General features: G+C 38.4%; 1 protein-coding gene across 3 annotated transcripts in view; it reads right to left on the bottom strand.

Moving 5' to 3' along the window:
- Positions 1-13,126, bottom strand: part of SLC35F4 (solute carrier family 35 member F4) — a 411,231-nt gene that overhangs the window by 71,897 nt on the left and 326,208 nt on the right. For all 3 annotated transcript variants that reach the window (XM_053697324.1, XM_053697323.1, XM_053697325.1), the window contains one exon: positions 10,237-10,456. In XM_053697324.1, the coding sequence (XP_053553299.1) occupies positions 10,237-10,456 (220 nt within the window). The remainder of the gene's footprint in view (positions 1-10,236; positions 10,457-13,126) is intronic.

Genomic DNA, 13,126 nt, shown 5'->3' with positions numbered 1-13,126 from the left:
CAGCACGGTCAGGAACAGGAAGAACCTCCAGCGCGGAAGGAACATCAAAGTATTTGTTCAATTTACTAGATTTTTTAGGATTGACTATGATAGTTGTGTCAGAGTCGTCCAAAGTAGCCAAAACCTCCTTAAGTAATAAGCGAAGGTGTTCTAGCATAAATCTGAAGGATACCACTTCAGCATCAGAAAATGGAATTACACTGTCTGAGTCTGAGATTTCCCCCTCAGATGCTAACGACATGTCTTCTTCCTCAAGCTTATGGGAAGGGACACTCTGGATAGCCAGAACTTGATCAGAAACCTTATTAACTGTTTCCTTAAATTTCCTTTTACGCCTTCCCTGCAACATGGGGAAAGCTGACAAGGCCTCAGATACTGCAAGGGATACCTGGGAAGTAATGTCTTGTAGAGAAAATCCTACAGGATTGCAAGAGGAAACACAGGGCACTGTATGTGGAGACTGAAAACGTTGGGACGCTTGAGGAGAAAGCTGCAGCATATCTGCAACAGGAGACACCTGAACAGCATTTGCCTGGGATAATGGTGGCTCATGGTCAAATATTTTATCTCTATAACATAAAGTTCTCTCAATGCATGAGGAACAAAAAGGAAGTGGGGGTTCCACCTGAGCATCAAAACATAACTGACAATTATGGGATAATGGTTTGAAAAACCTCTTGATCCATCTTATGTAATAAATAAGGATAAAGTGTAAAAATTCTTTATTTGAAAATAAAAAATAAATGTGTACTGTGTCTTTAAATAGAAATGTGTGTTAGCACAACAAACCAAATAGACCTCAGGTTACCTATACACCTTAGTACCTGTTCTGCAGCTCATTTTCAAATACAGAGCAGTTACAGAGCCCTAACTGCCGAAAAAAAAACGGCTTACAACAGTAATCTCCATGACCAAAAGTTAAAGTATAAAAACTACTATAACACACTGAGCCACCATTAATCACCTCACAGTCTCAATGCCCAAACTGCCTAAAAGAAACCCCAAACATGAAGGTTTCATAAAGTCCCATATTAAATAAGACAGCTTTTAGCTGTAACAAGTGCCAGCAATCTCCTTGCAAAAGAAAATTAAAATGGCACTTACCTAAAAGTGCTGTCCGGCAGCAGGACAGCTCACCTGGTTTGAGAGGGTGCAGCATCTCACATGGACCTGTGAAGAGAGAAAAACTGAGTAAACCTACTCAGGTTTTCCAGTTAGGGCAGCAGATTATTGAGAAAACGCAGTGAGGATTGTACCTCACAAGTTCTCAAGTGGTCAAAAGCCACCACTGCCCTACTGAAGAGACTGATGTGGACTAGGCTAGACCCCAGAAAAGAACAGAGTAAGCTTACTCTGCTAAAAAAAAAATCTTAATTGAAGAAAACTTCTCATCAGACACCTAAACTTCACCTCCTCCTTGCACTACAGGCAAAGAGAATGACTGGGGGATTGTGGGTAGGTGAGTTATATTTAACAGCTTTGCTGTGGTGCTCTTTGGCTCCTCCTGCTGGCCAGGAGAGATATTCCCAACAGTAATTGATGATGATCCGTGGACTCACCTTGTCATTAGAAAGAAAGGAAGCTTTTTTTTTCAGATTCAAATTCCATCTGAGGGAAAGAAGAAAAGACAACCCTGTTCCTGCACTGAAACTGGAACTATCACTTCCTGGGAGGAAAGATGTTTTATACATTTCAAGAACGCCTCTCTCTTTATCTGGTCTGCAGATATTCTTAAGAGATGGAATCTGCCTCTGGGAGGAAAGATCTTTAATTCCAATTTGTAACCCTGGGATACTATGTCAACAGTCCAGGGATCTGGGACATCTCGTACCCAGGCTTGAGAGAACTGACAAAGTCTGCCCCCCACCTGATCCGATCCTAGATTTGGGGCAAACCCTTCATGCTGATTTGGAATCAGCTGTGGTTTTCTTTGATTGTTTCCCCTTGTTCCAAGACTGATTGGGTTTCCAAGAAGACTTGGATTGTTCCTGGTTGGAAGAAGAAGGGGAAGGCTTTCCTCTGAAGTTACGAAAGGAACGAAAATTACTCTGACGTCCTTTAGGCCTATTCTTCTTATCTTGAGGTAGAAAAGACCCTTTTCCACCCGTAATATCAGAGATAATTTCTGCCAAACCTGGTTTAAACAAGGTTTTGCCCTTGTAAGGAATCTCCAGAAGCTTGACTTTAGAGGAAACGTCCGCAGACCAGGATTTCAACCATAATGCCCTGCGGTATAGGACAGCGACAGTTTTAGCTCCAAGTCTAACAACCTGTAAAATGGCATCTGCAATAAAGGAATTGGCCAACTTAAGAGCTTTAATCCTATCTTGAATTTCATCCAAGGAAGTCTCTACTTTAATAGAATCAAACAAGGCATCGAACCAATAAGATGCTGCACTAGTCACGGTGGCAATACAGACTGCAGGTTGCCATTGGAGACCTTGATGAACATAAATCTTTTTAAAATAAGCCTCCAGCTTCTTGTCCATCAGATCCTTAAAAGAGAAGCTATCCTCAATAGGAATAGTGGTTCTCGTAGCCAGAGTGGAAATGGCCCCTTCAACTTTGGGTACAGTATACCAAGGGTCTTTAATGGAGTCATCGACAGGAAACATTTTCTTAAAAATCGGAGACTGGGAAAAAGACACCCCTGGTTTCTCCCATTCCTGTGAGATAATGGGGCATATGTATCAAGCTCCGTATGGAGCTTGATGCCCCGTGTTATGGAGCAGCGGTCACAAAGACCGCTGCTCCATAACCTGTCCGCCTGCCGGAAATTAACCCGGTCGAGTACGATCGGGTTGATTGACACCCCCTGCTGATGGCCCATTGGCAGCGAGTCTGCAGGGGGCGGCATTGCACCAGCAGCTCTTGTGAGCTGCTGGTGCAATGCTGAATACAGCGAGCGTATTGCTCACCGTATTCAGCGATGTCTGTCGGACCTGATCCGTTCTGTCAGATCAGGTCCGACAGACATTGATAACTAGAGGTCAATGTCCCTAGCATGGTCCGGCACAGGAAAAACCTCCGAAGTGGAAGGTTCATCAAAGAAACAATTAAGTTTACTAGATTTCTTAGGAGTGACAACAACAGGGGTATCGGAGTCATCCAAAGTAGCTAAAACCTCCTTTAACAATACACGAAGGTGTTCAAGCTTAAATCTGAAGGATACCACCTCAGTCTTAGAAGAAGGAATTATACTGTTCGAATCTGAGATTTCACCCTCAGACAGTCCCGATGTATCTTCCTCATCAGACTTATGAGAAAGGGCAACTTGGGAAGCAGAACTGAGGACAGGCACCTTACTTTCTGAAATTTTAGATTTCCTCTTGCGTTTTCCCTGTAATCTGAGAATGACAGCTAATGCCGCAGATATCGCTGAAGATACCTAGGCAGCAATTTCTGCTTTTAAATAAACTTACTCCACTAGGAGTTATAGAGGAACTGCAGGGCACTGCATGTGATGCAATTGAGGCTTGGGAAGTAGCAGGATAAATCTGAGGTATTATTTTAACAGCATCATCCTGAGAGACATTAGGCTCAAAAATGTTACCTTTATTTTGCAAGGTTTTCTTTAAACATAAAAACAAAATTGCATAGGAGCGCAATTTGTGCATCTAAACATAATAAGCATTAATTCATGAGAGCAGGCTCTTGCTCCATATCAGACATGTTGTGAAACAGTACATAAACTTGTACAGATAAGTTTCAAACGCCTAGATTTGGAGTTTTGCGTTAGCCGTCAAAACCAGCGTTAGAGGCTCCTAACGCTGGTTTTTACCGCCCGCTGGTATTTGGAGTCAGTCATTAAAGGGTCTAACGCTCACTTTGCAGCCGCGACTTTTCCATACCGCAGATCCCCCTACGCCAATTGCGTAGCCTATCTTTTCAATTGGATCTTTCTAACGCCGGTATTTAGAGTCTTGGCTGAAGTGAGCGTTAGAAATCTAACGACAAAACTCCAGCCGCAGAAAAAAAACAGGAGTTAAGAGCTTTCTGGGCTAACGCCGGTTCATAAAGCTCTTAACTACTGTGCTCTACAGTACACTAACACCCATAAACTACCTATGTACCCCTAAACCGAGGCCCCCCCACATCGCCGCCACTATATTAAATTTTTTTAACCCCTAATCTGCCGACCGCACACCGCCGCCACCTACGTTATACTTATGTACCCCTAATCTGCTGCCCCTAACACCGCCGACCCCATATTATATTTATTAACCCCTAATCTGCCCCCCACAATGTCGCCGCCAGCTACCTACAATAATTAACCCCTAATCTTCCGACCGGTCCTCACCGCTACTATAATAAAGTTATTAACCCCTAATCCGCCTCACTCCCGCCTCAATAACCCTATAAGAAATAGTATTAACCCCTAATCTGCCTTCCCTAACATCGCCGACACCTAACTTCAATTATTAACCCCTAATCTGCCGACCGGACCTCACCGCTACTCTAATAAATGTATTAACCCCTAAAGCTAAGTCTAACCCTAACACTAACACCCCCCTAAAAAAACTAACTCTTATTAAATAAATTATTCCTATTTAAAGCTAAATACTTACCTGTAAAATAAACCCTAATATCACTACAATATAACGAATAATTATATTGTAGCTATTTTTAATATTTATTTTACAGGCAACTTTGTAATTATTTTAACCAGGTACAATAGCTATTAAATAGTTAAGAACTATTTAATAGCTACCTAGTTAAAATAATTACAAAATTACCTGTAAAATAAATCCTAACCTAAGTTACAATTAAACCTAACACTACACTATCAATAAATTAATTAAATACAATACCTACAAATAAATACAATTAAATAAACTAACTAAAGTACAAAAAATAAAAAAGAACTAAGTTACAAAAATAAAAAAATATTTACAAACATTAGAAAAATATTACAACAATTTTAAACTAATTACACCTACTCTAAGCCCCCTAATAAAATAACAAAGCCCCCCAAAATAAAAAAATGCCCTACCCTATTCTAAAATTAAAATAGAAAAGCTCTTTTACCTTACCAGCCCTGAAAAGGGCCATTTGCGGGGCATGCCCCAAATAATTCAGCTCTTTTGCCTGTAAAAAAAACACATACAATACCCCCCCCAACATTACAACCCACCACCCACATACCCCTAATCTAACCCAAACCCCCTTAAATAAACCTAACACTAAGCCCCTGAAGATCTCCCTACCTTGTCTTCACCAAACCAGGTTCACCGATCGGTCCAGAAGAGCCTCCGATGTCTTCATCCAAGCCCAAGCGGGGGCTGAAGAGTGACGTCCATCCTCCGGCTGAAGTCTTGATCCAAGCGGCAAATGAAGAAGTCCATCTTCGGGAAGAAATCTTCATCCTATCCGGGCAGAAGAGGACATCCGGACTGGCAAACATCTTCATCCAAGCCGCATCTTCTATGTTCTTCCATCCGATGACGAGCGGCTGATCTTGAAGACCTCCGGCGCGGATCCATCCCCTTCATTCGACGTCCAACTGAAGAATGAAGGTTCCTTTAAGGGACGTCATCCAAGATGGCGTCCCTCGAATTCCGATTGGCTGATAGGATTCTATCAGCCAATCGGAATTAAGGTAGGAAAATTCTGATTGACAAAAAATATTTTTTTATTTTTTGTACTTTAGTTAGTTTAATTGTATTTATTTGTATTTTATTTAATTAATTTATTGATAGTATAGTGTTAGGTTTAATTGTAGATAATTGTAGGTATTTTATTTAATTAATTTATTGATAGTGTAGTGTTAGGTTTAATTGTAACTTAGGTTAGGATTTATTTTACAGGTAATTTTGTAATTATTTTAACTAGGTAGCTATTAAATAGTTATTAACTATTTAATAGCTATTGTACCTGGTTAAAATAAATACAAAGTTGCCTGTAAAATAAATATAAATCCTAAAATAGCTACAATATAATTATTCGTTATATTGTAGCTATATTAGGGTTTATTTTACAGGTAAGTATTTAGCTTTAAATAGGAATAATTTATTTAATAAGAGTTAATTTATTTCGTTAGATTTAAATTATATTTAACTTAGGGGGGTGTTAGTGTTAGGGTTAGACTTAGCTTTAGGGGTTAATACATTTATTATAGTAGCGGTGAGGTCCGGTCGGCAGATTAGGGGTTAATAATTGAAGTTAGGTGTCGGCGATGTTAGGGAGGACAGATAAGGGGTTAATAATATTTATTATAGGGTTATTGAGGCGGGAGTGAGGCGGATTAGGGGTTAATACATTTATTATAGTAGCGATGAGGTCCGGTCGGCAGATTAGGGGTTAATAATTGTAGGTAGGTGGAGGCGACGTTGGGGGCAGCAGATTAGGGGTTAATAAATATAATATAGGGGTCGGCAGTGTTAGGGGCAGCAGATTAGGGGTTCATAGGGATAACGTAGGTTGCGGCGGTGTACGGAGCGGCAGATTAGGGGTTAAAAAAAATATGCAGGTGTCAGCGATAGCGGGGGCGGCAGATTAGGGGTTAATAAGTGTAAGGTTAGGGGTGTTTAGACTCGGGGTACATGTTAGGGTGTTAGGTGCAGACATAGGAAGTGTTTCCCCATAGGAAACAATGGGGCTGCGTTAGGAGCTGAACGCTGCTTTTTTGCAGGTGTTAGGTTTTTTTTCGGCTCAAAATGCCCCATTGTTTTCTATGGGGGAATCGTGCACGAGCACGTTTTTGAAGCTGGCCGCGTCCGTAAGCACCGCTGGTATTGAGAGTTGCAGTGGCGGTAAATTATGCTATACGCTCCCTTTTTGGAGCCTAACGCAGCCCTTCTGTGAACTCTAAATACCAGCAGTATTTAAAAGGTGCGGCCAGAAAAAAGCATGCGTAGCTAACGCACCCCTTTGGCCGCAAAACTCCAAATCTAGGCCAAAGATTTTAATATTAGCGCTGCGGAATCTGTTGGCGCTCTACAAATAACCGATAATAATAATAATATTCAATTAAAATAAGCCAAGGAAAAAATACTCTTTAAATTGTATCCCATATTAGGATCGATCCCCAGCTAAAATTATGTGAGAAAAGTTAAGAAAAAACATTTAATAATCATCAAATAAACTTCTAAAATACCCCTTAGGCAACCCCACACCTCAATTACTGAGGTGCCTTACTGCTACTAATTAAGACTGGATCATCCAGAAATTGTGAAAAACAACTTTTTCCTCAGAAACGTTACTGCAACTGCCGAGCTCAAATTACTTCTGCGACACAGAGAGGCACTACTTCCTGGTACACTGAGTACCAGAAATAACCGTTTTTTCAAATCTGACAGTTTAAAATGTTGCATTGTTTCATTTCAAAGCAAAGGGGAAATGAATAAGCTGCTGAAATAGAAAATGCAGCCTTACTTTCAGTTTAAACTTGTATTGTTTTATCAAGTAAATACAGTTGCAAGAAAAAGTATGTGAACCCTTTGGAATGATATGGATTTCTGCACAAATTGGTCATAAAATGTGATCTGATCATTATCTAAGTCACAACAATAGACAATCACAGTCTGCTTAAACTAATAACACACAAAGAATGAAGTGTTGCCATGTTTTTATTGAACACACCATGTAAACATTCACAGTGCAGGTGGAAAAAGTATGTGAACCCTTGGATTTAATAACTGGTTGAACCTCCTTTGGCAGCAATAACTTCAACCAAACGTTTCCTGTAGTTTCAGATCAGACGTGCACAACGGTCAGGAGTAATTCTTGACCATTCCTCTTTACAGAACTGTTTCAGTTCAGCAATATTCTTGGGATGTCTGGTGTGAATCACTTTCTTGAGGTCATGCCACAGCATCTCAATCGGGTTGAGGTCAGGACTCTGACTGGGCCACTTCAGAAGGCGTATTTTCTTCTGTTTAAGCCATTCTGTTGTTGATTTACTTCTATGTTTCGGGTCATTGTCCTGTTGCAACACCCATCTTCTGTTGAGCTTCAGCTGGTAGACAGATGGCCTTAAGTTCTCCTGCAAAATGTCTTGATATACTTGGGAATTCATTTTTCCTTCGATGATAGCAATCCGTCTAGGCCCTGACACAGCAAAGCAGCCCCAAACCATGATTCCCCCACCACCATACTTCACAATTGGGATGAGGTTTTGATGTTGGTGTGCTGTGCCTCTTTTTCGCCACACATAGTGTTGTGTGTTTCTTCCAAACAACGCAACTTTGGTTTCATCTGTCCATAGAATATTTTGCCAGTACTGCTGTGGAACATCCAGGTGCTCTTGTGCAAACTGTAAACGTGCAGCAATGTTTTGTTTGGACAGCAGTGGCTTCCTCTGTGGTATCCTCCCATGAAATCCATTCTTGTTTAGTGTTTTACGTATTGTAGATTCACTAACAGGAATGTTAGCATTTGCCAGTGACCTTTGTAAGTCTTTAGCTGACACTCTAGGATTCTTCTTCACCTCATTGAGCAGTCTGCGCTGTGCTCTTGCAATGATCTTTACAGGACGGCCACTTCTAGGGAGAGTAGCAGCAGTGCTGAACTTTCTCCATTTATAGACAATTTTTCATACCGTGGACTGATGAACAGCAAGGCTTTTGGAGATACTTTTATAACCCTTTCCAGCTTTATGCAAGTCAACAATTCCTAATCGTAGGTCTTCTGAGAGCAATGCTTCTTGTGAAAAGCAAACCTGGAACTGGTGTGTGTTTTTTATAGAGCAGGGCAGCTGTAACCAACACCTCCAATCTCATCTCATTGATTGGACTCCAGTTGGCTGACATCTCACTCCAATTAGCTCTTGGAGATGTCATTAGTCTAGGGGTTCACATACTTTTTCCACCTGCACTGTGAATGTTTACATGGCGTGTTCAATAAAAACATGGCAACATTTCATTCTTTGTGTGTTATTAGTTTAAGCAGACTGTGATTGTCTATTGTTGTGACTTAGATAATGATCAGATCACATTTTATGACCAATTTGTGCAGAAATCCATATCATTCCAAAGGGTTCACATACATTTTCTTGCAACTGTATGTGTCAGAAAATAAAGCCTAATAAAAACATTTTACCCTTTCTTTTTAAAAGAGTATAAATGTTAGTCTCACACATGCTACAGTGCCTGCTTCATGCCGCAGTGTAACCCATACAACAGGATTATCTATGTCCCCAAAAAAAGCAGTGTTTTTAATTTGTTAAGTGCATGGTCTCCCAAACTGGTAGAAAAGCACTTACCTGCTCCGCTGTCCGGCATGTAGACAGTTACAAGGTATGAGAGGACACAGTTCCTCCCAGAGACCTTTGAAAAAGAAAGAACAGAGTAGCCAACTCTGGCTTTCTAAACTAGGGCAGCAATTGTTACGGAAACGCAGTAAGTACCTCTTTACAAGTTCCTAACTGCTTTAAAGCCACCACTACCTGACTGCAAGGAATGACGTGGAATACAGCTATACCCCAAAACTTGCTTGTAGATGAAATCAAATTTTTTCTTCAGACACCTAAACTTTACCTCCTCCATGCACCGAAGGCAAAGAGAATAACTGGGGGTTGTGGGTAAGGGAGTGATACTTAGCTGTTTAACTGTGGTGCTCTTTGCCTCCTCCTGCTGGCCAGGAGTGATATTCCCAACAGTAATTACTTAAGTCTTGGACTCACTCACCATATCTTAGGAAAGAAAGCTAGATTGAGTGAATGAAGAATTTTATTGTACCACACTGTATAATTTGTCAATTCTATTGTCTCCCTTATTTTCTTCAAATAAAGTTGGCAAATGTATTTAGAGTACACAGGGCTACAAAAGCTATCAATTATTTTACTTTGTTGCTTTAAACATAGCCACACCCCAGTACAGCATGAACCACCAATCAGTGCACAGGGAGCTCCACCTATAAAATACTGAAGACTCTGCCTCCACTAAAATGTACTCTTGTCATAGAACACACACACAGGCCTCCCTAACTTAGCTTCCAGCTACCTTGTCCCTTCAAAGTCAGCAATTGGAAATCCAAAATATAATTTCTGTAACCACCACAGGTGTACAAGTGTGTGCATAAAATCTGCAATAACAGTTACTCAAACTTGCTTGAAGAGAATAGCAGCAAAAAGAAATAAATTATAATGAGGGTTGAAAGAGAGAAATTGATGTATATTTATAACTTAAATATAAGTTTAGTATAGAACAGTAAAAATCATCAATAACTACTCTGAGAAAAAAAGTACAGATAAAAATAAATGTAAAAAAAAAAAAGAGGAATAGTGAATATCTTTACCCGTACACCCATGAACTTGTCCTTCAGTACGATCCAGGAGAGCAGGAACATAAATGCTTTGTTACAGCAGAACAGAGCAGATACGTCTGTGGCCGTCAGCTTTCTCAGTGCCAGCAAATAGAGGTAATTAGTCAAAGTCCATAATATAGAAAACGGAGCAGTTCTTTTAACAAAGAGTTTCAGAGTCAGGCCATCATCCCCAAAAATACGACTGCATTCCCTGAAGGACAAAAAAATAACAATGGGTTGTCAGTAAATCATACGGAATTTGAAGTCAGAAATAAATCAGGAAATATACAGTAATAAGAAAACATATAGGGCTAGATTACAAGTGGTGCGTTATTGTTTGCGCAAGTTACGATAAGCAATATTGCAATCGCGATAGGTCTAATGCGGTCGGATTAGCGTGCAAGCGATAATTGTTAGTTTTCTTTACATAATACGCTCCATTGAAGTCTATGGGGTGAATGTGTTAGCTCGGTCAAAATATTAGAAGTCCTGGAGTTAGCGCATATCAGGTTTCGCTTGCACGCAACTTGTAATACGCATGCAAACCCACGCTGTTTAAACATTTTCTTCCAGCGGTGTTGCTCGCAAGTGAAAGCACTAAATAGCCACTTGTAATCTGTTATAAGATATTTTATAAACAGATAACTGAAGTTCAATAAAATGACTAAAATTATCCACCTGTAAAAAAATCAGTCTGTGATTAGGTTATAAAACTATTTTAACTCAAATTTTTTGTGTAAAAATCTTTAAACACAAATTTCCAAAAATTCCATTGCATTAATTTTGTTGTTAGCCAATCAACCAATGCCTCAGTAGAGGTTAGACAATGTTTTGCATATTTTATTATTGAATTTAACATGAAAAAATTCTTATAATACCTGAATGCTGATTCTCATAAACTTTAATGTAAGTCTATGGGAATCAATATTCAAAATCTAATTTTCCACTATTAACATTTAATTGGCATATGTTACATTCTATATTCAGATCCTATATTCTATATTCAAATGTTAATATGTTTGATGTGTTTTTACATGTTTTTCTCCTCATATTGAATGATCAAACACTTTTACAAATATATGTATGCAGTCCCTACATACAACACTAGTATCTATTGGTTTGTGAGATTTTTCCATATTGTTTAATAATCAATCAAACAAACAGAAATACCCCCCCCCCACACACACACACACAAACAATAAGCAAGGTTTAAATGTTCTATTTCAAACAAGTAACCCCTCTAATCTGTTTCAGACACAGCCCTACTTGACTGAAGAGAGATCCCAAAAGGTAACTTTACCACTTATTTTTTGTGCAGTTTTTAATATAAAACATTTGAATGTCAGTACCAATGCCAACAGTATTCATTTACAATTATTATACGCTTATAGGCTTCATTCCAATCAGTTTGAATTAGTACACTAAAACACGGTATAGCAGCTTTTAAAATGTATTTCAAAGTCATTTCAAACAATAAGAAGAGAGGCCATTTAATTTAAATTAGAAAAAAACTTTGAATTAGAAAATGGTTTAGTAAGAAAAAACTAGCTAAACACAAAAAGAGGAAGAGGTGTATTAAAGTCTGTTGAAGTGTTTTGAAAGGATTTTCAGAGACTTTAAAGGAACATGAAAGTCAGTATTAAACTTTCACTATTCAGATACAGAATGCAATTAAAATAATACATTTGTTTTCTTGGTATCCACTGTTGACGAGCATATCTAGATATGCTAATGGACGTGCTTGTATCTTAAAGAGACAGTGAAGTCATAATTAAACTTTCACTATTAAGATACAGAATGCAATTAAATAAATCTATTTGTTTTTTTGGTACCCGCTGTTGACGAGCATATCTAAATATGCTAGTGAGCGTGTTTGTGTCTTAAAGAGACAGTCAAGTCATAATTAAACTTTCATGATTCAGATAGAGCAGCAATTTTAGCCAACTTTCTAATTTACTCCTATTATCATTTTTTCTTCGTTCTCTTGGTATCTTTATTTGAAAATCAGGATTGTAAGCTTAAAAGCACATGCTCTATCTGAGCCATGAAAGTTAAATTTTTACTTTTATATCCTTTAAATATCAATTCATGACATCATTTCATATCATTTTAATACATTTTATAATCAACATGTGTACACATCCAATCACAATCATGACATTACATTTATGTGTTAGTATATAATTTGTGTGACAAATACTTAATTTAAAAGGATAGGGCACCCAAAAAATGAGTTTGTGATTCAGAGAGTTTGTGAGACAGAGCATAGCATTTTTTTTTTTAAAGTTTTAAATTTGCTTTGTTCTAATGATATTCTTTGTTGAAGAGATGCCTATGTAGATGTCTGGAGCACTACATGGGAAAAAATAGTGCTCTTGCCAATGGATAGCATTATTGTAAAACTGCTGCCTAAAGTGCTCCAGAAATGTTCCGGCGCCTAAGCATACATACCTGCTTTTCAAACAAAAGATACCAAAAGAACAAAGAAAAATGAATAACAGAAGTAAATTAGAAAGTTGTTTAAAATCAAATGCTCTAATTTTGGGTTTCATATCCATTCAAGTTTATTTTTATGTCAAAACAGGTAAAAAAAAGTGTGTTTAACAGATCCATAATAATGCTTTGATAATAATCATTTCTGATTAATTAATATACCCATGTCAAATTGTCCCCATGAAAAAAGAATCTTTTTTTATAGCGATGCATTTGAAAAGCATAACAAATTGGCCACTGAAAATTCGGAATGATTGAAAAGAATCTTTTTTTTTTTAAATAAAAAATGACAAATCGAAAAGACTTCATATCGCCTGGTAAGTAGCATAAATGATCAACTAAAAAGGGAAAACATTAAAATACATTGTATGTCATAAATAGGAAACAC

The sequence above is a fragment of the Bombina bombina genome, chromosome 1, assembly GCF_027579735.1.
Source record: "Bombina bombina isolate aBomBom1 chromosome 1, aBomBom1.pri, whole genome shotgun sequence".
NCBI lineage: Eukaryota > Metazoa > Chordata > Amphibia > Anura > Bombinatoridae > Bombina > Bombina bombina.
Note: the sequence above shows the minus strand (reverse complement) of the source record. Positions and strands in the feature narration are given on the sequence as shown.